The sequence below is a fragment of the Lepus europaeus genome, chromosome 9, assembly GCF_033115175.1.
Source record: "Lepus europaeus isolate LE1 chromosome 9, mLepTim1.pri, whole genome shotgun sequence".
Classification (NCBI taxonomy): Eukaryota; Metazoa; Chordata; class Mammalia; order Lagomorpha; family Leporidae; genus Lepus; species Lepus europaeus.
In genome coordinates this window covers 73400572-73424317 of record NC_084835.1, presented here as the reverse complement: position 1 = coordinate 73424317, position 23746 = coordinate 73400572, and the positions used below count along the sequence as shown (strand labels likewise).

At 43.3% G+C, this 23746-nt stretch overlaps 1 protein-coding gene across 3 annotated transcripts in view; it reads left to right on the top strand.

The window, feature by feature from the left end:
• Positions 1–23746, top strand: part of ZNF521 (zinc finger protein 521) — a 301223-nt gene that overhangs the window by 111623 nt on the left and 165854 nt on the right. For all 3 annotated transcript variants that reach the window (XM_062201491.1, XM_062201490.1, XM_062201489.1), the window contains one exon: positions 17923–21275. In XM_062201491.1, the coding sequence (XP_062057475.1) occupies positions 18363–21275 (2913 nt within the window). In that variant the 5' untranslated portion in view covers positions 17923–18362. The remainder of the gene's footprint in view (positions 1–17922; positions 21276–23746) is intronic.

The following is a 23746-nucleotide window of genomic DNA, read 5'->3' as shown; positions in this document are numbered from 1 at the left end:
AAACAAGACACTTAGAGCTCACTTGGGTGTGTAATATCCTAACAGTATTAATCAGTTGAATAATCCACATTAATCAGTCCTGCCTCAAAGTAAAATTATTAATCAGCTTGATGATCTGAGCAATCTGCTGAGGAAGTGAGATTGCCTTGGCATTTAAAAAGTGATCATGGGAAGCTTAGAGAGCCAGAGAGAGAGTGAGGGCAGGAGAGAGAAAAAGAACAAAGAAATTCATGTTGGTTTTTTTACATCTATTTCATTTATTTGAGAGGTAGACAGAGAGAGGGAGAGAGAAAGAAAAATCTCATTTGTCACTTTTCTCTTCAAATGCCTTCAGCAGTCAGGGCTGGGCCAGTCCTGATCCAGGAACCCAGAACTCAACCTGCATCTCACCTATAGGTGGCAGGGACCATAACATTTGAGCCATCATCTGCTGTCCCCCAGGGTATGCATTAATAGGAATTGGGAGCAGAGGCACACCTTGAACCCACACATTCTATTGTGGGAGGCAGGCTTCCCTGGTGATGTCTTAACTGCTGTGTCAAAGGCCTGCACCTCACGTCAGTTTTGTATCAACTATTTTACACCAAGTCTTCTGTTAATATGGAATGACCCCAAGTTTTGATTTCTAGTTCTGAACTAATAATTGCCCTTGTTTAATTGTGTCCTCTAAGAGGCAAAGTCATGTGTATGGTGTCAGTGGCAGGGGAGTGCTGGTTCTTGGGCTGTCTCCTTTTCCGTTTCCTGGGGGAACGCAATTGATTTCCTCTAGAAACTAGTTAATAGCTATAAACTGAGGCCATAGGTGACCTTATGTAGGCTGAGATTGAGGCAAGTCTGAAATTTTTCTATCTCAGTCAAACACGAATAGAGCCAGAAAAAAAAAAAATCAAACCAGACAATGACCACAGTGCAAATTAAAAGGTGGCTGACTTGATGTAAATGTTCTTGTTTCTGTTAATAATGTGCAAACTTACCCATAAGAGGAAAATGAGATTGTCCAATCATGATAAAGTATTTCTATATTTATACAGTCTCCCAATAATCAGTGGGAACTCAATGGTGGAAGGGGAACTTGGTAACAGACATGGTCAGGACATGTTCAAGATGCAATGTGGTTGGAGATTCACGTGTCCTCCACGATGATCAAGTCAGCAATTGATTTGAGGTCCTTCTGTTGAAGCAAGCTGAAGTCTAGTGAAGTATATTGTAAACTGATGGTATGGAGAATTTGAAGTAGATTCTTATCAAGTTATGTCTCAAGTTTCCTTGTGCTCTGTGTTGAGGGCCTCCCCCTCCCAGGGGGCTATGGTGGCCTTTTTCTTCCAGGTCTTTAGTTGTTCTCCTCTCATCCTTTCCACTTAGACATGCAGTTAATGTGCACAGGGCAGAGCAAGCGCCATCCACTAAATATGGTAGCTACACAGGAAAAAAAAAAAAAACAACAGACAAAACAAATCTTGTTCACAAAGTAAGTCTTATTTAGCAAATTCTGGCATCCATCACCACAAAATATAAATCACTGGAATCTGAGTACTTGAATCCTCCCAAGGAATAAAATTATGACAAACTAATATTGAATGAAAATTTTATTTTTTAAAAAATTATTTCTTTTATTTAAAAGGGGAGAAGGTGAGCGAGAAGAACAGGGAAAGGGAAAGGAAAAAAGAGAAGGAGAGAGGGTGAAAGATTGATCTTTCATTCACTGCTTCAATCCTCAGATGCCTGCATCAGCCAGGGCCAGGCCAGGCCAATGGAGCCAATAGCTTGGAACTCAGTCCTTTCACTCACATGTTTAGTATGGATCCAAGTGCTTGAACTATCTTCTGTTGCCTCCCAGGGTACACATTAGCAAGAAACTAGAGTAGGAAGTATAACCAAGACTCAAAGTAGGCCCTTCAATCTGGGATGCAGGCATCCTAAATGGAGTCTCATCCACCAGCCCAAATGCCTGCCATGCATAAAAAATATTAAAGAATGTCTTTTAGATAAAGAAAATCAAGCAAAAATAAAATAGGATGTAGCTAATGTATATGCCATGAAGTTTGGGAGTTAGTATTTTAGATTGGGGTTGGTATTTGGTGGTCAACACCAAATTCTTTGAATCTTTGATTACTTCTCTTGCAGCAGTGTATCCTGAAATTTACTCTTGTGTGGTTTGGCAGATGTGAAAATTTGAGAGCCTCAGAAAAATCATGTCTAAAAAGCCTGCTCAGAAGAGATCATGGGGTTGGATTTGGTTGATGACACAGGCTGTTGAGTCCTTACAGAGAATTGTTTGTCTTCCATTTTTAGATGGCTTTAATTCCTCCAAATTGCTCCTTGAATAATAGGAAAAAGGCAATTTGAATTTCAGTGACAGATTGGACATAACAGGTTGCAACTATTAGGTCTAATTTTACCATACTGAGAAATAAAATTGCCTAAACATAAACATCGATCACTGATGCAGTAAATTAATTTGTACAGAAAAAGTAGTTTAACTGCAGTGCACATTAAACATAGAAAATTTTCAAAATTACTGCTCTCTGAATTAATTTGTACACTTGTTTACTTGTTAAAAGCATGCATAAATTCTTTTTTTCTAAGGCACTGTGAGATCAAATTGAGTAAGAAAGAACTATAAAAAATGGCAAGGAAATAGAGATGTGGAAGATACACAAACTAGCCTGGATACTTAAAAATTATTGTATTTCTTGCTTTTCGGTTTTTAAATGTGATTTAAGATGTGCTTTGTTTTTGAATCTGTGTATCAGATGTGCACACACACCTCCTTCTCCCCATTATAATAAGACAAATGTCATGTTTTAATCACCTTGACTTCCATTTGCTGTGAATTGGAGGTATGGAGCAATTAGAAGAGTTTTATGGTTTTAGTTCCTAGATGAGTTTACATTCAAAGGTGTCCTCAGGCTTGGAATTGCTAACTTTGTATTCATGTTGCCTGACCCATGGATTGCTTTGTATTTAACCATTTAAAAATCGGTAGACATTTTCCCATTGTAACCTGTAATTCTATTATGAAGAATGCATGGCAAAGTTTGGATAGTATCTTTTGAGATTGTCTGAGCCACCATGGAGCTGGAGCTGGCAATGCCTGTGCAGTTTGATAATATCTCCTGCCTACAGTTTTCAAGGACAGTGGTTCGATTCAAATACAATTCTGATAAGTGGCAGGTTTTCGTGTCTTTAATGCCTTGACAAGGGCATCACTCTCAGGAGAGGGAGGTGAAACCATTTGGATGAGGATATGTCCCTGCTCCTTTGTGCTGACACACTAAGATAATGGACAATTAAGAGCGCCTTCACTGCAGGTGTACCTAAGGGGTTATCACTAATATAAAGGAGCCCATGGGGTGCTGGGGTAGGAAGGAGAAGAGGAGTGGGAATTTTTAAAAGGAGTATAAAACACACCGATGAGATGGCCTAATCACTGTTCACATATTGCTCTTTCACATGTGATAATGGGAAGTGATTGTAGTATTCCGTACTGCTTGCTGTTTTTTCTTTTTAATGTGTGGTTCGCTGCATTGGACACAAAGTACTGCAGAAGACTTGCCCCCATGCTCCCTGCCTGTCACGAGGTGTGTGAGTCCCATTACTACAGGGTTTCTGTTTTTGGAGGCTGACTTTTAGACTCCTTTCTGTGGGGTTTTGCAGATTGACTCAAGATAGTCCAGGGCAGTGGCTGTCAACCTTGCTTGCACCCCTGAGGGACCCCAACCCTCAGAGTGTCTGATTTAATTGGTCTGAGGAGGGATCCCGTATTTTAAAAAAGCTCCTGGGATGATTCTAATGTGTACTCAGGGTTGAGGGCCGTCGTTGACTGTGTTTGTAACAAAAGATTAAGCTCCTCAATACTCAGGCTCCCCGGCAGACTGTCTGATTATTTAATAGATTTGAATAATGCTGTCTGTGCTGCTATTAGAGAAGATGTATGCTGCCTATGATTCTGACAGCCACCAAGTGTTTATGTTGATCTCTCCGTTTAGCACAGACATACATGGGGACAAGTCCTTTTTCTCTTGACTTTTTTCTTCCTTCCCTTTTCCCTACTCTTCTTTAGTTTCTGTACTGACCTCCCTTTACTAGTAGGTTATTAGCGCTTCCTGCTCCTGTGATATCTGGGATAAGTGACTTGGGCGTGGGAGCCATCACTTTCACCTGAGGGCCAGGTAAAGACAAGGATGCAACTGCTTTGTGTGGGTTCAGGATGCACCTGCCACCAGCAATGTGGTACCTAATCTCACTTTGTTAGGGGTAGGTATTCTGTGTGTAGATTTGAGGGAAACTTCTCACACCCTTTGGCACTAATCAAGGTGAGACAGTCCTGAATATTCCTAAACAGGAGTGCAGAAGAGGTTAACTGATTTCCTTTTGACTTAAAACCATCATTTGTCTCCCACAGCCCTGAATGACAATAGAGTGAACTGCCTGTGATAACTATGGGTTCTCCTCAGCCTGCAGAGATGTGAGTGATAAGATAAGAGAGCTTGAGGGTTAGGGACTGGAGGAGAGGGAAAGAGAAAGTATGTTAACTGCTTTGACTGCATAATGCCCCCTGTTACTGGGAGATAAGACACCATGAGCTACTCAGAAGACCTTAAACAGGATGTAAATGAAGCCAATAAAAATCATTTGAGATGAAGCCCCTCTCTTGCCCCCCTCCTATTTCCAGCACTGACAGCAGAAGGCTTAATTTACAGGAATGCACACACTACAGTTGCGTGCTAGTCCCAGGAAGTGCCGAGAAGCTGTTAGAGCCCATTCAGAGAAATCTAGAACTTCTAGAGGGCCAAACTTGAGGCGATTGATCAGCAATTCTAGCAGTGGCTTCCTGAGTAGAAGAGGAAAGGATTGCTGATTGTGGGAAGTTCCCTTCCCCTTCCCTGTGTTCCTTTCCTTTGTCTTTAGTTTTGTGACCGCCTTCTTCCTAGGTTCAAATGGTTGACAGGTTGAATGCCTTTGACTGCATATTGGTATTTCCCATTCCGCTACTGCAGCTTGAAAATAATCCACAACCGAAGTTTAAGAGAGACTTCTCCATTGTAGTCGCTCACCACCTGACAATGTTTTGGTCCACGACAGACCGCACTTATGGCCAGAACTCTGCTGTATTAGCCTAGGTGTGTAGTAAGCTGAGCCACATCCCTTTGTGTCCACGCACTCTGTGATGTTTGAAATCTTGTTAGCATTTCCCAGAGCATGTCTTTGCTGTTAAGACAGAACCGCAGCTGTGTGCTCAGAACTATGTATCCTAACCGTGTAACAACCAGCCTTTATGTTCTTGAAACATTATAAGTCACCAAAATGGTTACTGTCTTTTCTAGAAAGTGACAAGCTGCTACTAACAGTCTTCCGCAGAGAGGAAGTAACTTACCTGAGCTCATTGTACCTGACACGGAAAGGATTTGAAGTATGGAGTTTTGCTGGAGCAAAGTGGGAGACGGCAGCGAGTGAAGGATAGGATGTAAAGGAAATAATGATCTCGTTTGCTTTCTATAAAAGCCGCTGCCTGGAATAGCTGGAATTCAGTTTGGTCTATGAATACAGGAGAGAAAGCCTTCCATCAATACCGTTCTAACATAGAGCAGCCAATGTGGGAAAAGGCATGGGGGAGTGCAAGAGTTGCAGCAGAGGCATGGAAAGACTCTGCAGGTTAGGACTCATGAAGCTTGCTAAAAGTGGCCCTATCCCCAGAATTCGGAGTCAGTAGGCTGGGGTGGAACCTGGGCATTTGCACTCTGAATAGGCACTTTGAAGTGCAGGTGGTTGGTGAGCTATACTAGGAACTGCTGCCCTGGTTCGCACTGTGGTAGCAGAGGATTAGCCTTTGGTTCTGTTGTGTAGAGTCATAGTAACTGTACTAATAATGCTTAATCCAGGAAGGGTGCCTTTAAGGATAGGCAAGGGGCAGGTGTTGTGGTGCAGCGGGTTAAGTTACCACTTGGAATGCCGGCATCTCATATCTGAGTTCAAGTTCGAGTCCTGGCTGCTCCATTTCTGATTCAGCTTCCAGCTAATGCATCTGGGAAGAGAGTGGAAGACTTGGGCCTCTACCACCCAGTATTAGAGACCAGGATGGAGTTCCTGACTACCGAATTCAGCCTGGCCCAGACCTGGCTGTTGAGGCCACCTAGGGAGTAAACCAGTGGATGGACGATCTCTCCCCCTGCCCAGTCATTCTGTATTATAAATAAATAAATATTTTTTAAAAATGTAAAACGACAACAAAAGGACAAGTGAGATGATCCTTCATTATATAGGCTGTCATGACTTGTCAGCAGCAAGTTACAAGTTCATAAATTGTTAGATGAGTTTGTGCGTGTGTGTGTGTGTGTGTTTGGTATGTCAGGGTGAATTAGTTTCCAATGTGAAAAGCAGTAAACATGTTTAAATGAACAAAAAGATTTATTTTATTTATTTGAAAGGCAGAGTTACAGAAAGAGAGGGTGAGACAGAGAGAGAGGTCCATCCACTGATTCACTCCCCAGATGGCCATAACAGCCAGGGCTGGGCCAGGCCGAAGCCAGGAGGCCAGAAACTTCATCCAGATCTTCCACATGGGTGCAGGGTCCCAAGCACGTGGGCCATCCTCCACTGCCTTCCCGGGCCACAGAAGAGAGCTGGACTGGAAGAGGAGCATCCGGGACAGAACTGGTGCCCCAACCGGGACTAGAACCCAGGGTGCCAGCGAGGCAGGCAGAGGATTAGCCTAGTGAGCCGCGGCGCCAGCCAATCTTAGATTTCTTATGTGTGAAAAGTTAGCGATGACAATCTTGAATTTCAGTTCTCTGTATAGGCTTTCATCAATTTCACTCATTTTCTTTCCTTTGATTCCTTGGTCAGACTTGGAAGTCTGCACAGCCCATGCAAACATCATCTGAAAAGAACCCAGCTCACATGTGGTAGGAGATGGTGTACTGCCCTCTCTATTCCTTTGTGTAAGGGGCAAAAAACAAAACAAAACAAAAAAACAAAAAAAGCACTGCTATAAATAAATTTCTATGTGAAAATTATCGTTCAGAATTGATGGATCTCATGTGCATGCTAAGTAGGTCCATATCAAATTCCTTAGTATATGATTAAATTTCTTAATTTACTGTAGTTTAAATCATATCAGCACATTGAGATTTCATGGGACTGCAGTGTATTCCACTCTTGTCCTATGTGTTGGATGCCAGTGGACCGGGCATCCACACCATCAGCAGCAAGCACAGATGGGCTTTTTGACTGCCTCCCTGACTCCAGCCAGCCCGGGGACCTGTCTTGATGCTGTGGACACATAGCCTTAGATTGTTTTCTTGTGCATTGATTTCTTTTTTCTTTTCTTTCTTTCTTTCTTTTTTTTTTTTTTTTGACAGGCAGAGTGGACAGTGAGAGAGAGAGAGACAGAGAGAAAGGTCTTCCTTTTGCCGTTGGTTCACCTTCTAATGGCCACCGCGGCCAGTGCACTGCGGCCGGCGCACCGCGCTGATCTGATGGCAGGAGCCAGGTGCTTATCCTGGTCTCCCATGGGGTGCAGGGCCCAAGCACCCGGGCCATCCTCCCCTGCACTCCCTGGCCACAGCAGAGAGCTGGCCTGGAAGAGGGGCAACTGGGACAGAATCCGGTGCCCTGACCGGGACTAGAACCCAGTGTGCGGGCGCCGCAAGGCGGAGGATTAGCCTAGTGAGCCGTGGCGCTGGCATGTGCATTGATTTCTTACTTTTACCATGATGTTGGATGTAGGCAAAATGAAATACTATTTTCTGGATGTAGTATGGGATTTTTGAGGCCTGAACTTGTTCCTGGTAAGTGGGATATTTGGCAAGATATTTCATAATATCTAGTGATATATGTGTGTGCATGCATATTCATAGAAAAATTAAATGTTTGAGCTTATGGTGAAAAAATTTTTTTCAGAATACATGCAATACATATAGTGCAAACACTGTGTATGTATTTCAGATGTTTTTGCACCAAAATCATGTTATGTCCTTTTTCTATAAAGTTTTTGAAGTATTTGTATGTATGTATGTATATATATGTCAGCATATATGTCAACTGCAAAGGACATGCATATATATTTAATTGAATGAAATGATTATGTATTGTAATTGGAAAAAAAATAGCATCACAATGTGTTCCACTAAGAAAGAATTCCATGCAGACAGGGTTGCACAGATATTTACTTGTAGTGACAATGACCAGCACTTTTGTAATAAGGAATATCTAAAATATTAGGAAACCTACTTTGGCAAAAAATTATTTCTTCTATTCTGAACATTCAGTTAACTTTAGATAAAAATACACACAAACACACAGTACACTGCAATGTTCTCTATCACTCGTTCTCATAAGTGAATTGTTAAGATTGCTAAGAAAAAAATGGTTAAGATTGCTAAGAAAGGAAAACTGAACCAAAAATAAAAAGAGATGTGCATACCTGGAAAACCCATCCAATTGATACCAGCCTTGTTTTCAGAATCACCCCTTTCATAGTTTATCTAAGCAGAGACATGAAAGAAACAAACTATGAATAAAGGTACGTGATGCAACGAAAGCTGTGTAGAGGGATTTTGGCCTACTCTCACTGACTTGATTTTCAGAAAATAGTTTTGGTCTTGCAGTTGAGACTACACTTTCCCAAACATTATCTCGTTTAAAATGAAGGAACTCCCTGTACCATTTGAGTTAGTCAGGATCGATCTCGCGTTTTCCAGTTTGGTTTTACCATGTAAAGGTTAATGTGAAAGTTAATGATCTTCTTGAAACACCGTAAGAACTCTAATCAATGTAGTGCCTTGGTGATTGGCCCTCCTGCAGAACCCTTCTTCTGCACAGTTTCGTGATAGGCTGGTATCCCTGAATTTCTTGGTACCACTGCAGCATATAACTTCCTGTAAAAATGCGTGAAGCTGGCGCTGCCCTGCGGGGTGTAGCTGAGGCCGTTCACTGACTGACTGGCTTGTTCACCCCAGCCTCACAACCTGTGTGAGTCAGTCTGCATCTTCACGAAATTAAAATGTTTACTTGCTGCAGAGTGTAAGAGTTTCTATCATATGTTTGACAAGAACACTGACAAACATCAGACTCAAGAAGAGGAAGGTCAGTTGCATTATAATAATAAATAGATCATTGTAGTAATATCTGCGCCCCCCTCCCCCCCATCTTTGTAACAGCTTTTTCTACATTAGCAAACCGTATTTATCACTTTACTGCACAATGAACCCACAGGGGGTGCTAATTGTTCATTAATTAAATTTTAGCCTTTCAACACTTTTGTATTCTCCAGTGGCCTTGTCTGCAGTGAAGTATACAGTATGGCCTTTTTAAACGGTCGAAAATTCACGTCCGCTGTGTGGCTGCCGCGGAAATCAAACAGGTGACGTTCAGCTTCCGGAGACACGGTTTCAGGACTGAGATGGTTGTGTGTGACTGGAAGTTTCCTGGCCTTACACCCGACACGCATGTTGCAAAAGTCTTCAGTAAAGTGATGTCTCACATGACGAAACGTTCTATGAGAGCCGATTCCGCTTTGAAATAGAATTTCGTTTCTTTGAAAATTCTGTTTATGGCTGTTCTTTGAAACGCATGCACATGGGGGATTGAACCTTCTGAGATCCATCGCTCCCCAGGGAAGCCACTTCCCACATTTTCTCCGTGGAAGAGCCCCCTCTTTCCTGTGCTTGCTCAGTAAAGGGGTGAACTGAACCTCACAGATAATGAATAGGGGAGAAACACACTGAAGTGTTTTTCAGTAGGCATGGCTAATTCCTCAAAAACTCAATAGATACATTTCACATTAGTGCAAGGGATTTGGAAGCAGAGCTTAATTTGAAGGACTTCCAGAGAACCCAAACGGTGAGTTACAGGGTGGTGTTGGCACTATGGGATGGCATCGAAGGCAGACCATCCTCTGTGGGCATCCTGCTCTACTAATGAGTCAATCACAGCCTGTCAGAGGGTGCAGCTATTAGGCTGTGAGCTAACACACGTTGATTTTCATATCTCTAAGTAGCCTTCAGAAGGTACAATCTTTTGGGTATTTTTAAATAAAAATGCCCTTTTGCCATTTAAAGAAAGAATCAGAACCTCAATATTGGGAAAGAAAAGCAACCACTAAATTATAGTTAATATTTATTCTTTTGTGTTCTTGGCACATTTATCAGTTAGAACTTGAAGGTAACTGGCTTTCAGAGTAGTAGCAATAATTTAGTCCATTTTCATGTCAATAGTTCAAAAAGCTCTTTCATGCAATGTCATGTTTGACTCTTAAAATATTCGCTAGGAGGCAGGCTAGAATTTTTCTGATATTACTGACAAAGAAATCAAAATTAAAAAAAAAAATACAGTTAAGGGGAGGCATATTACCCCGGTACCCGCAACCCATATCAGAGTGCTGTGCTCTTGACTCCAGCTTCCTGCTACTGCAAACCCTTGAAGGCAGCAGCGAGTTCCATTTCTGCCACCCACAGGGGAGACCTGGCACCCTGGCCGCTGTGGGCATTTGGGGGGTGAACCAGCAGATGGGAGCTCTCATTGTTTACCTTCCTCTGTCTCTTAGATAAATACATTTTTTAAAAAATACAAGTGATTTTTAGAGTTCAAAAAACCCTGAACACATACTACATGCTTAATAAGTGTTAAATGGCTGAACTCAATAAGCAATTAGAAACAGCTTCAAGTATTTTGTGGCAGAAGGTCATTTATAAACACAAGAATACATCGTAACTAATAAATGCCTTCTAACTCAAAATAGCAGAGGAAAAAAAAAAAAGAATGCAGATGGGGAAATGCACTCCGGTGGTGTCTGTCATCATTAAAGGAAAGATAAACATGTTAAACCGCTTAGAACGTTCGCAGTCGCTGCGCTGTAAACAGATGTGTAATACATGGTTGCCAATTCTTGAACGCCAAGAGGTTGGTGCTTATCATTAGTTATATATTCCTTAAAGGGAGCCAAAAGAAAGAGTTAAATTAGCAGTTCTCACCCCCCCACGTAATTGGAAACCAGTCTCCCTTCTGTCTGGCTTCTGAAACCTCTGGATTTCCGGGACAGAGATGAGGCTGTTCCTTAACGGGTTTCACGTCAGCTTTTTGCTCTGATCTGAGAGGTGGAGTTAAGTGGGAACTGCTTAAGAATGCACTGTTTTCTGTTTAATTTGGCTGCGGAAGATGGAATTCATTGAGCTCCGTCTGTTCAAATGAACTTTAAGCAACAGCAAGCAAAACATTTGTCCTTCTCTGTGCACAGGCCCTGGAACCGTGCCTGTGAAAGACAGCAGAGACCAGGATCACCTAAGAGAAGTGATAACAGCTGCTTATCTCCTACCCTGGCTCAGCTCCTGCAGTGTGCAGGGGTTGTCGGGGCAAAGTGAGACTCCTTTTTGTTAGGGAAAAAAGTCACCTCTGAGCTCTGGTATCTGGAATTCATCTTAAGACTGGGCTAAAAAATGTGCACGGCCAATTCCCACTTCCCACAGCTGCTGTCATTAATGGGTGACCACCCCTTTCCCTCATAACCTAACCGTTAATGCATTTAATTGGTCCTCCTAGAACAATTTGGAATATTACAGAATTTAAAAGCATCTGTGACTTATAAATAATTTGAAAGTTCTCATTTCTCTTTTGAACACCCAGTAAAGAATATTCATTTTCAAGTAGTTAAATAAGTGATATGGCAGTGGAGTGAACTGAATGTGGAGTTGTTAAAAAAAAAATCAAAACATCATACAAAAAGAAAAATAGTTAAATGATTAAGCTTGCAAGTTTTCTAAAGCTGTTGACATTCTATTGAGTGTGAAGGAAAGCTATTTGTGTAATAACACAACAATGGTTTATTTAGAATGACCTTATCCTTTAGCAATTTTTAAATCGTTGTTGTAACGATGTATTGTGTAATTTGGCTGGATAATTTCGAATAAGATGATGTAAATAGCAATGTAATGTTTTGTTACTTCAGTGGTACCAAAGTAATGTGACAAATGCTTGTTTCCTACAACTGTTAAATACACATTTCAGAATATGGTTCTCTTTGAGTATTACCCAACTTAGCATTTGTGCATATTGTGTATTTCCCTCAGAATTTTCAGCTTATGTGAAGATGGCTTTGGTAGCTAATGCATGAATTAAAGTTCTGTGAATTCCATTTAGTAAGAAAGTTCTAAGTTGTTTCTATAGCTTGCTGGCAGAAATAAAGAATCATTTATGGCAAGGAAGAGAAACCTGGAAATTGGTTTTGGTCTTCTGTTTTAACCTATTGTCTGACTCTGAAAAAATTCTACCATGTTAACTTTTTTTATTTGAAAGACTCATTTTATTTATTAGAAAGGCAGAATCAGAGACAGAGAGAGAGAGGTCTTCATCTACTGCTTCACTACCCAAATGGCTGAAACGACCAGAGCTAGCTCAGGCCAAAGCCAGGAGCCAGGAGCTTTTTCTGGGTCTCCTACGTGAATGCTGGAGACTTGGGCCATCTTCTGCTGCTCTCCCAAGCGTACTGGCAGGAAGCTGGATCAGAAATGGAGCAGCTGGGACTCAAACTGGCACCTATATGGGGCTGTTGGTGTTGCAAGTGGCAGCTTTACCCGCTATGCCACAGTGCCCCCCAAGTTAACTTTTTATGACGCTAAATAATGCACTGATTATATTCCTCATGTTTTCAGGGGAAGGGGGTCATTTGAAAATTATAAACGTGGCTTTAGAATTACATGGAAAAATACTTGTCTGCCAAGACCCAAGGTATGTCCTCTGTTTGATAGTTTAATACTTGGAATATAACATAAATTTATAGTCCATTAATTTTTAGACATCACCAAATATTTATATTTTTATTTTCTTGCTGGTTGTATATACAACTGTGAATGCTTCAGGCACTGTAGATTTTCCCTGGGCCAATCCTTAAAACTAATATTTCAGAGGTCCCTGAAAGGAGAGAAAATGTTACACTGCATTTATACCATGTACTAGGAGCTTAGTCATGGAAATCGAAATACATGCAACACGTACCCATCTTTCTGTTTACATATGCAGCTTTTCTTCCAGTGATGATAAGGTGCCCTAGAAACATTCACTAATCTTTGTAACACCCCAGAGGGTAAGTAGCAAGAATTATTATCTTCATATTGCAGGTGAAATACCTAGGTAGGGGCAGATTAAATGACTTGGCCAGGTCACTCTCTTAAGTCAGTTATGAAGCTGGAAATGAAACTCCAGACTCTTGATTTTTCCTTCTCATTTTGAGTCATTGCATTCCTGAAAACAGAAGGCCCAGACCTGTCAGTGTTTGTACTGCTTTTTCTCACTTGAAAGGTAACCACTGATGTAAATCCTGTCCCTGTTAAGGAAGCCTTGCTGTGTAGCGCTGGCACACGCATGATGCCGAGTCCCCCATGGGCGGTTCAGGGGGGTCCTCTGCTGTTACAGTGAACGCGCTCAGGTAGGGAGAGGACATCAGCGAGGCAGCTTCTCAGTGGCCCCTGCCAGCACAGAACTGAAATGTATCAGAAGTTTCCATAACTTCAGAGAGCCAGATAATTTCTTTAACAACTCAAGTGATCTAATTCTCTTGGTTAGGTTAGTTTTCCCGTTAATAACTTCAGATTGTCCGCCGTGTTGCAGCCAGCATTCTGAAAGGCTTGGCCTTGACCTTGGAAAGCATGCACCTTACACTCACGAAGAGCTGCTTAATGGTACAAAATAAGCTGTCACCCCACTCCTAACGCTCCTGCACATACTCTCCTCCCCTGATCACTATCTTTATTTCGGACCCACGTCTAGGAGGGTTCCTCAAAAGTTAACAAATATGTGTCTTAAGGAAAATACAATGCATGGATTTCAAACATTTTTGCAGCAAAATAAACATATTTGTTGCCATTTTCCCACCACATTCCATTTTGAAATACCCTCCTGTTAGACTTAAAAGTCAAGGAATGGCTGGGACCTTGGCATCTTTTTCCATAATGGTAGGCTGTCAACTGAGTATCAGGCCCTCGTTTGATCACTGCGCAGCCCTCCCCAGCATGCTGGTCTGTCGGTGAGCAGTAGCTGGGACAAAATCACATCCAGTCTCTACTGACTCCTCCCCAAGGCCAGCGCACGGAAGGGGCTGGTGGCTCACGTCACAAAGGTGCTTTGTGCTCGGTGCCTTTTTCTCTGTGGACTAGCACCTGGGATGACTTCACTCCTCTGTTGAGCACTTTCCCCCATAAATATGATGGAACAGGTGTCGCTCGGCTGCTCACTGCGATTCCAGCTGTCCACCTCCGACACAGACCTGGCGAAATCTGTTGTTCGTCCTCGCAGGCAGCCGAGAGAGCCTTCAGGCTCTGAGATGGAGGTCTTCCTCGCAGGATCCTGCCGCTGTGTTGCCAGAAGATGGTCGGGAAAGGCTGGCTGGCTAACAAAGACGGGCCTTCAGCGGCTGGGTGTAGTTCCAGTTCTGCATCCCCTTTGGCAGGAGCACAGAGGCCATGCAGTGTGGCCAGCCAGCAAAATTAGGAAATAAGGACCTCTTTTATTTACTCAGGCTGCTGAATCATGGGCATTGCTGTCTGCTTGGAGCAGAGTCAGGCGGCTCTACTTTCCACTGAAAGTCTCAGGAGTGCTGGACACTTTCATCTCGGAGTGTTCACACACTTGTTGTAATGTGCTTTATGGAAATGGTGAAAAACTCACCAAGAACGGGTGCTGTAGAAAAACATCTGCACTCTCTGTGCACACACACTTGCATCTTTAAATAGACTTTTAGGCCACAGAGCTGGTTTCCAGCAACGTTTTTTTCTTTTTCTTTTCTTTTTTTTTTTTTTTCAGCAGTAAGAGCTAGGGCTCTCAGAGAGTCGGCTAGTGCAAAGTGAGTGATGCCAAAAATTAAAATGGAACATGCACGCTTTAAGTTCTTCATGTTAAAATGCAGAAAACTAGCCGTGACACAGAGAGACTGTCTCTGTATAGTGAGTGAGTTCAAGTTGTAGTTTCTTCCACACCTAAAAAGAAACTGACATTGTTTACATCGAGATTAGTCTGAAGGTCTGCTCCTGAGCTGCCAGAAAGCTTCCGTTAGTGGAGAAGGGTCACTTTCAGAGGCGTGGGTCGACCTTAGCCAATGCTGGCAGGCCAAGACCCTGCCAACCAGGTCTTGGGAGAGGCAGATGCCCGGGAGATGCGGGGCAGCCCCCTGGGAGTCTTCTCAAGGGAGTTCAGTGTGTGTGCTTGTGAGAATAGGTCCATGCGTAGTCCTGGCAAGTGACTTTTTTTTTTTTTAACCATTTAGTTTTTACAACAGAAATCAGTCTTTCAGGAAAAGTTCATAGGTTTTTGCAAAAGTGGCATTCCTTGCTCAACCTTTTTACTTTCCTGCTCAGTCCCCTCTGTCCATCATCCCTAAGCCACAGGTGACTTCTGTGTCTTCCTGGTTCTAAGCCAAGTGACAGGGCCAGGAGAGTAAAAAAAGGTTTGCAGCCCCCTTGAATCCTAGTTACAAACTTGATCCTAGCCTTCAGCTCACTTGACATGACACTGAAATTTACAAGCTTAAGAGGACAGTTATGTAACAGGTATAGTCGGGCCTGGACCACAGACAGAACCTGATAGAAACTTGGCATCAGATTTTGTACACTTTCGGCCTGTCGTTCTATAATTCTTTATGCATTTGGTATAGTGATATATCATGCCTGGACACAATCTGCACATTTAATAATAAATTCACTAACTAAATTTTCATGCTCAATAGTGGCTTCTTTTCAGTCTAGATGTGTGACAAATTCTGATTCACTCTTTGTTCCAAATGTATGAAGAAGGTAATTGTTTGAAAATATTTTAAAATGAAATAGCAGAATATAAGCCTGCAAGGGAAATGTAAAATGTGTTTTATTTTATCTAGGAGGCTGAGCAATTTAATAACTGTTTTTTTTTTCAATTAGGAGAAATATTAGAAATTTTGATTGGTTTGAAGGGTAACAACTATGGATGACTTAACACTTCTGAGGGAAAACCAGGTCCTCAGTGAGGCTGGGGTTTAATTTTTTAGAATCGTTTCTCTGTGTGTGGGGTGGTGAATGGAGCTGATCTGCATGTTTCTGGATGTGTTCCCTCTAAATCACACCCACGGCAGTCAGACCCTTACAATGTGGGAAACACGTGTGGTTCTGGAGTCGTACCCACGGTGGGCAGACCCTTTCCTATGCGGGAAACACGTGGGGTTCTGGAGTCGTCTAAACGAGGAGGCAGAATTGTGCGGGTTTCACCTTGCACGGCGGAGCTTTGTTGTGGTGGGCAGACGTCCAGGAATGGTGTTTGGTTGTTTGCTCAGAGTGAGAGGGCTGCCATCTGGCATTGATAGTGAGATGGTGTTGTCATCAGTTTCTAGATGCAGGAAAGGAATGATCCTCATCTGTTTCCTGTGGATAAGAAAGAGGCTGACAATCTAGTAAAATCTTGTTACCTTAAAGAAGGCAGACGTGGAATTTATTTCATGATGCTCACCAGTCTACTTTTATGCTAATCAGTTGGCTGGCTAGAGAACTTCAGCTTGGAAGAATTTAATAACTTATTTGCTCATCTTCTGAGTGAACATGGTTAGACTATTTTAATGCTGTTAGGACCTATTATTCTAGCAGAAACCTCATCCTAACCAGCTCCACCCGTGGCCTTTACCTATCTGAGTTTGTGAAAAATCTTGCTCTTTTGGAGAGTGAAAAATTTTTTAATTTTCTTTCAATCCTGAGTGATAGATTGGAAAAGGAAAAAAGCTGTAGGTATGTTTGGGGCAGGGGGCATGGAGGGATGGGGAGCGGGTTTCACAACCCATTTGGAGAAAGTCTTATTTTCTACTTGGATGTTGTAAGACTGTGCGTTTGCTAAGAACATGGTTTTAGAAAACCACCTCAAGTACGGCAGAGTTTCTTTCTGGAGAACTTGCTATGTTTCTCTCTGGCTCACAGTCTTGTTTGTCTTTTCTTTGTTACTCATAAATCTTTCAGCATTTACCATAATCATTTATCACCTTTCCTGTTTCCAGTTTTTCACAAGTTGCTTTGTCTCTGCTCACCTCAAAGCGCAGGTCCTGTTTAGCTAAGGAAGTTCAGGCTGCTGAGGCTTTTGCAAGAGGAAGAAATGGTGGGCCACCTCTTGAACTTTCCAAACAAAATACACTATTAAAATCTGGCCCTTGTGAAACTCTCATTTTTTCTTGATCCTGGCTGATCCTGGCTACATGTAATATCCAGCAGTACCCTTCTAACATTTAATAAGCCATTTTCTGGCCTATGGTATTCGAATCTTTCAGTTATTGAAGAAATCCTGGTTGTCTTTCATTACACAAGACGTAATTATTATTGTGTTTTCTGTCTTCTTTCATGTGCTTACTTTTTAATATTTTTTTGCTGAAAGCAATAAGGTCTGTATCAATAAGAACCCCATAAAAGATTTTGGTCTTCAGAATTGCCTTTTTATATAAAAACAAGCAAAATGCAGAGGGAATTTTTTATTAAATATTAGACATCTGGGTTGACTGCATTAATTTTAAATCATTCCTGTAATATTTCCTCTTTTCATTTGGTTCTTCAGATGCTCACATAATATGCAAATCATTTTAGAATGAATACAAAAGAAACATTAAATATATTAAAATCTGCATTTTAATAAAATTGTCAATGTGTAATATATACCTTGCTTCTAAGGAAGAATGATAAAAAGTAATAAAAGGGTAATTTAGATATAGACGTATCTAATATATTTTTATATTTTACAACCCAGTGAAGAGTAAGTGTAGAATAAGAAAACATCTCACTCAGATATTTTCTCTTCTGCTTTATTTTATTTTTGCAGAAAGGTTCAAGGTCATCCAACCAATCCAAGCACACGCGGACTGAAATGGTAGAGTAGACTCACTCTTGATGTCTCAGTGCATAAAGCGAGATGTCCCTTTGCTTCTTGTTGCAGATGGAGTGGATGTTGAAGATGATCCCACTTGCTCTTGGCCGGCTTCCTCACCGTCCAGCAAGGACCAGACTTCCCCCAGCCATGGAGAAGGTTGCGACTTTGGAGAGGAAGAAGGTGGCCCTGGCCTGCCCTACCCGTGTCAGTTCTGTGACAAGTCGTTCAGCCGCCTCAGCTACCTAAAGCACCATGAGCAGAGTCACAGTGACAAACTGCCTTTCAAGTGCACCTACTGCAGTAGGCTGTTCAAACACAAGCGGAGCCGAGACCGCCATATAAAACTGCACACGGGGGACAAGAAGTACCACTGCAGCGAGTGCGATGCTGCATTCTCCAGAAGTGATCACTTGAAGATCCACTTAAAGACTCACACCTCCAACAAGCCATATAAATGTGCCATTTGCCGCCGGGGGTTCCTGTCCTCTAGTTCCTTACACGGACACATGCAGGTTCACGAGCGGAACAAGGACGGCTCCCAGGCCGGCTCCAGGATGGAGGACTGGAAGCTGAAGGACACTCAGAAGTGCAGTCAGTGTGAGGAAGGCTTCGACTTCCCGGAAGACCTCCAGAAGCACATTGCCGAGTGCCACCCAGAATGCTCCCCGAATGAGGACCGCGCCGCCCTGCAGTGCGTCTACTGCCACGAGCTCTTTGTGGAGGAGACCTCTCTCGTGAACCACATGGAGCAGGTGCACGGGGCGGAGAAGAAGAACTCCTGCAGCATTTGTTCAGAGAGTTTCCACACGGTGGAGGAACTGTACAGCCACATGGACAGTCACCAGCAACCAGAGTCCTGCAATCACAGCAACAGCCCTTCCCTGGTCACCGTGGGCTACACCTCCGTGTCCAGCACGACTCCGGACTCCAACCTCTCAGTGGACAGCTCTACCATGGTGGAAGCTGCGCCCCCCATCCCAAAGAGTCGAGGGAGGAAGCGGGCTGCTCAGCAAACCCCTGACATGACCGGCCCCTCGAGTAAACAAGCGAAAGTTACCTACAGCTGTATTTACTGCAACAAGCAGTTATTTTCGAGTCTTGCAGTCTTGCAGATTCACTTGAAAACTATGCATTTGGATAAGCCAGAACAGGCCCATATCTGTCAGTATTGCTTGGAGGTGTTGCCCTCCCTCTATAACCTAAATGAACATCTTAAGCAAGTGCATGAAGCTCAGGACCCAGGTCTGATTGTTTCTGCCATGCCTGCCCTCGTCTACCAGTGCAACTTCTGTTCTGAAGTCGTCAATGACCTCAACACGCTTCAGGAGCACATCCGCTGTTCTCACGGATTTGCAAACCCCACCGCTAAGGATAGCAACGCGTTCTTTTGCCCCCATTGCTACATGGGCTTTCTCACGGACTCTTCCCTGGAAGAGCACATAAGACAGGTCCATTGTGACCTCAGTGGCTCACGGTTTGGGTCTCCAGTGCTTGGGACGCCCAAAGAACCAGTAGTAGAAGTCTATTCTTGTTCCTATTGTACGAATTCGCCAATCTTCAACAGTGTTCTGAAACTGAACAAACATATCAAAGAGAACCATAAAAACATTCCCTTGGCCCTGAATTATATTCACAATGGGAAGAAATCCCGGGCCTTGAGCCCACTGTCTCCTGTGGCCATCGAGCAGACGTCTCTTAAGATGATGCAGGCAGTTGGAGGTGCCCCTGCGCGCCCGGCTGGAGAGTACATCTGCAATCAGTGTGGTGCTAAGTACACATCCCTGGACAGCTTTCAGACTCACCTAAAGACTCATCTTGACACCGTGCTTCCGAAGTTGACCTGTCCTCAGTGCAACAAGGAGTTCCCCAACCAGGAGTCCCTGCTGAAGCACGTTACCATTCACTTCATGATCACCTCGACCTATTACATTTGCGAGAGCTGTGACAAGCAGTTCACCTCCGTGGACGACCTCCAGAAACACCTGCTGGACATGCACACCTTCGTCTTCTTCCGCTGCACCCTCTGCCAAGAGGTCTTTGACTCCAAGGTCTCCATCCAACTGCACTTGGCCGTGAAGCACAGTAATGAGAAGAAGGTCTACCGGTGCACGTCCTGCAACTGGGACTTTCGCAACGAGACCGACCTGCAGCTGCACGTGAAGCACAACCACCTGGAAAACCAAGGCAAGGTGCACAAGTGCATCTTCTGCGGGGAGTCCTTCGGCACCGAGGTGGAGCTCCAGTGCCACATCACCACCCACAGCAAGAAGTACAACTGCAAGTTCTGCAGCAAGGCCTTCCACGCCATCATCTTGCTAGAGAAGCACTTGCGGGAGAAGCATTGCGTGTTCGAAACCAAGACGCCCAACTGTGGCACGAACGGAGCATCCGAGCAAGTGCAGAAGGAGGAAGTGGAGCTGCAGACCTTGCTCACCAACAGCCAGGAGTCGCACAACAGCCATGACGGCAGCGAGGAAGATGTGGACACCTCGGAGCCCATGTACGGGTGTGACATCTGCGGGGCAGCCTACACCATGGAGACGCTGCTACAGAATCACCAGCTGCGAGATCACAACATCAGGCCCGGGGAGAGCGCCATTGTGAAGAAGAAAGCCGAGCTCATTAAAGGGAATTACAAGTGCAACGTGTGCTCTCGAACCTTCTTCTCCGAAAACGGCCTCCGTGAACACATGCAGACCCACCTGGGCCCCGTCAAACACTACATGTGCCCAATCTGCGGCGAGCGCTTCCCCTCCCTTTTAACTCTCACCGAACACAAAGTCACACACAGTAAGAGCCTCGATACCGGAAACTGCCGAATCTGCAAGATGCCGCTGCAGAGCGAAGAGGAGTTTCTAGAGCATTGCCAAATGCACCCTGACCTGCGGAATTCCCTGACGGGATTTCGCTGCGTGGTGTGCATGCAGACGGTGACCTCCACCTTGGAACTCAAAATCCACGGGACGTTCCACATGCAGAAGACCGGGAATGGGTCCACGGTGCAGGCCACGGGGCGTGGCCAGCATGTCCAGAAACTGTACAAGTGCGCATCTTGCCTCAAAGAGTTCCGTTCCAAGCAAGATCTGGTGAAACTTGACATCAACGGCCTGCCATATGGTCTGTGTGCTGGCTGCGTGAATCTCAGTAAGAGCAGTAGCCCGGGCATCAACGTCCCTCCCAGCACGAATAGACCAGGCTTGGGCCAGAATGAGACTCTGAGTGCCATGGAGGGGAAAGGCAAGGTGGGGGGACTGAAGACGCGCTGCTCGAGCTGCAACGTGAAGTTTGAGTCAGAAAGCGAACTCCAGAACCACATCCAAACCGTGCACCGAGAGCTCGTGCCAGAGAGCAACAGCACACAGCTGAAAACCCCACAAGTGTCCCCCATGCCCAGAATCAGCCCCTCCCAGTCGGATGAGGTAACTTGCCTTTTGCACATTTGCTATTTAACCTCCACAAGCAACTGTCCCCGCTTTAAGTTGTCACTTTCCACAGCCCTATCTCTTGGCAAGTGCCAAGAGATGCTTAGTTTGAAATGCAATGTTTTTTTTTTTTTTTTCCCCTTCCCCTGTAGCCATTAGCTAGCAATTACTTGCTTCTTGATAAGCAGCATTTTGGCTTGAATGGTGCAAAATAGGACTAATTCCAGTCTCCCTAGGATATTGTCTTCTCTATGACTGAGGAGTCCAGCACTCATGCCAACACCACTGAGATCTGGAATCTCAGCATCGCCTCACCGCAAGTTGCAATCCCCAGCTATGACTTGTGTGTATGGCAGGCAGATAATGACACCGGAGTAAGAGCGCGTGAGCCAACGTGCTGGCTCCGAGTAAATTCAAAAGAATATCTATCTAGCTACCTATCTATCTATCTATCGAGAGATTTTTGTGGATAACAAATGGGGTAGGGGTGGCTTTTCAGCACTGCGCTGTCAACACTCAACTGTTGTCCTTTGTCTTCTGGATAGTGAGGAAAATATTTTCTCACCACAGGATTTTTTAAAAGCCACTGTGTTTATTAAGCACCACATGCCCATTAGAGTGTTTAAAAGCACGCTCCCCAAGTCTTCATTCTCAGGTTTCCCAATTATCCCGCCCCCACCTCAGTTCCAGAGCATGGTGATTTCGTGTTGTCTTTGCCACGGTGAGTGCAGAAGCAAGCTCATCATTCCTAGGCATGGTGCAGGGGACAGCTCATTTTCATATGATTTCTTTATGCTTTATCACCTGGCTTCTGATAGCTCTTTCCACTTCCCTACCTGCCCCTATCTAGAGATCCGTCCAAATGAAAACCCCAGGGAGCCCCTTCTCCCTTCAGTTTGGGGTGACTGCATTTTCCTTATCTTGTCTCTGCACGCACACCCTCCTGGAGGCCCCCTGCGTCTCTCCGCAGATAGCCATCAGGCGGCTGCAAGGGGGGCACACTGATCCAGAGCCCGGCCCCGCGAACTGTGCATCTGTGTGACAGGCACACTCCCAAACTTGGAAGCCGCCTTCCCTTCTCCCCTCCCCGAGTAAATCTGTGCTTCTCTCTCATTTAAATAAATGGAATGCTTTCAAGTGATGAAGACAGCTAGGAGAACATAGTTTTGATCATGGCTCAGAGCTCATGGATTGGACCAAATACAGTTATTTGTAGTTATGATCATGGAAAATGAATTGTTTATCCTAATATTTAAGCCTATACAAGAGTTCAAAGAAGAAGACAATGAACATGAATGTGTGTTTGTATATTTATTTCCCAGATTTGCCAGAAAGGAACATTTTGTTGCATTCCTTTCTCTCTGCAGCCCTTTTTTTTTAAAAATCAACTTGAGCCACATGAAAGTAAGTTGCAGATATCGTGACATCTTCTAAGAATAAAGACATTTTTCTATTTAGCCATAACATCATTAGCTTAGGCAATGAACTGAATTAGCAGAAGAAATTAGATAAGTCCAGAATTTCATCTGTAAGAGGCCCCTAATCAAATGTCTTTATTTGTCACCAAAATGCCTTTAACTGTTTTGAGTGAAAGTTATTAAAATGTTTACCAAGAAAATTTGCCTTTCTTTTAAAAAAATATTTTTAGTATTTAAGATACCTAAAGGAGTTTGTATATTCAGGTTTAATTTGATAGTGTATAAGGATAGATTATGATGAATGCATTTGCGTGTTTGTGTGTGTGTGTGATTGTGGTGGTGTTTGTGTACTTAAAATCAAGCAAAACTTGACTGTTCATTTCTTAGCTGATTGTTCATGAACAAGCATATATTTTGTCTTATCTGTTCATGGTTTACATTTCCTGATACTTATAAATTGCTATATATGACAATACCATTTCAGACAGAATATCTCAGAAATGAATGAGCATATATGAATAGTATTTACACGTTAATTTGGTTAGAGTGACTTGATTAGGAGAATTTATCCTTCAGGCATAGTCAAGTCCTTAATTATACCTAAAATCTTAATGATAATTAGAAGCTTATCTGTGTCCTGCAGTTATATAGGATAGTATTTAATATGTTAGAAGAAATCCTTGTTTAAGGCTTGCAGTCATGTTTTTGAAACACCTACCTACTAAGGGTCAAAAATGACTCTTTGGGTGGAAGGGACTCCACTGTTAAACTTGATTGCTAATAGCGTGCAATGATGTCTGATTTTCTGAATTGAGCAGATATCAGGAATCCATTGTAAACATTTCCTTCACATCTCAAAACTAATTTGCTCAACATTTTCATCGTCATTCCCATCACCATTTTTAAACATTCATCAAAGCATTTCAATCATAGAACTTTGTGTGGTAGCTTGTGCAGTGAAAAACGTACATCAGGCCGTGTTCTTTGGACAGACATAGAAGATTATCTAAACACAAAAAGAGTTTTACAAAAGGAAGTCTGGAAATAATG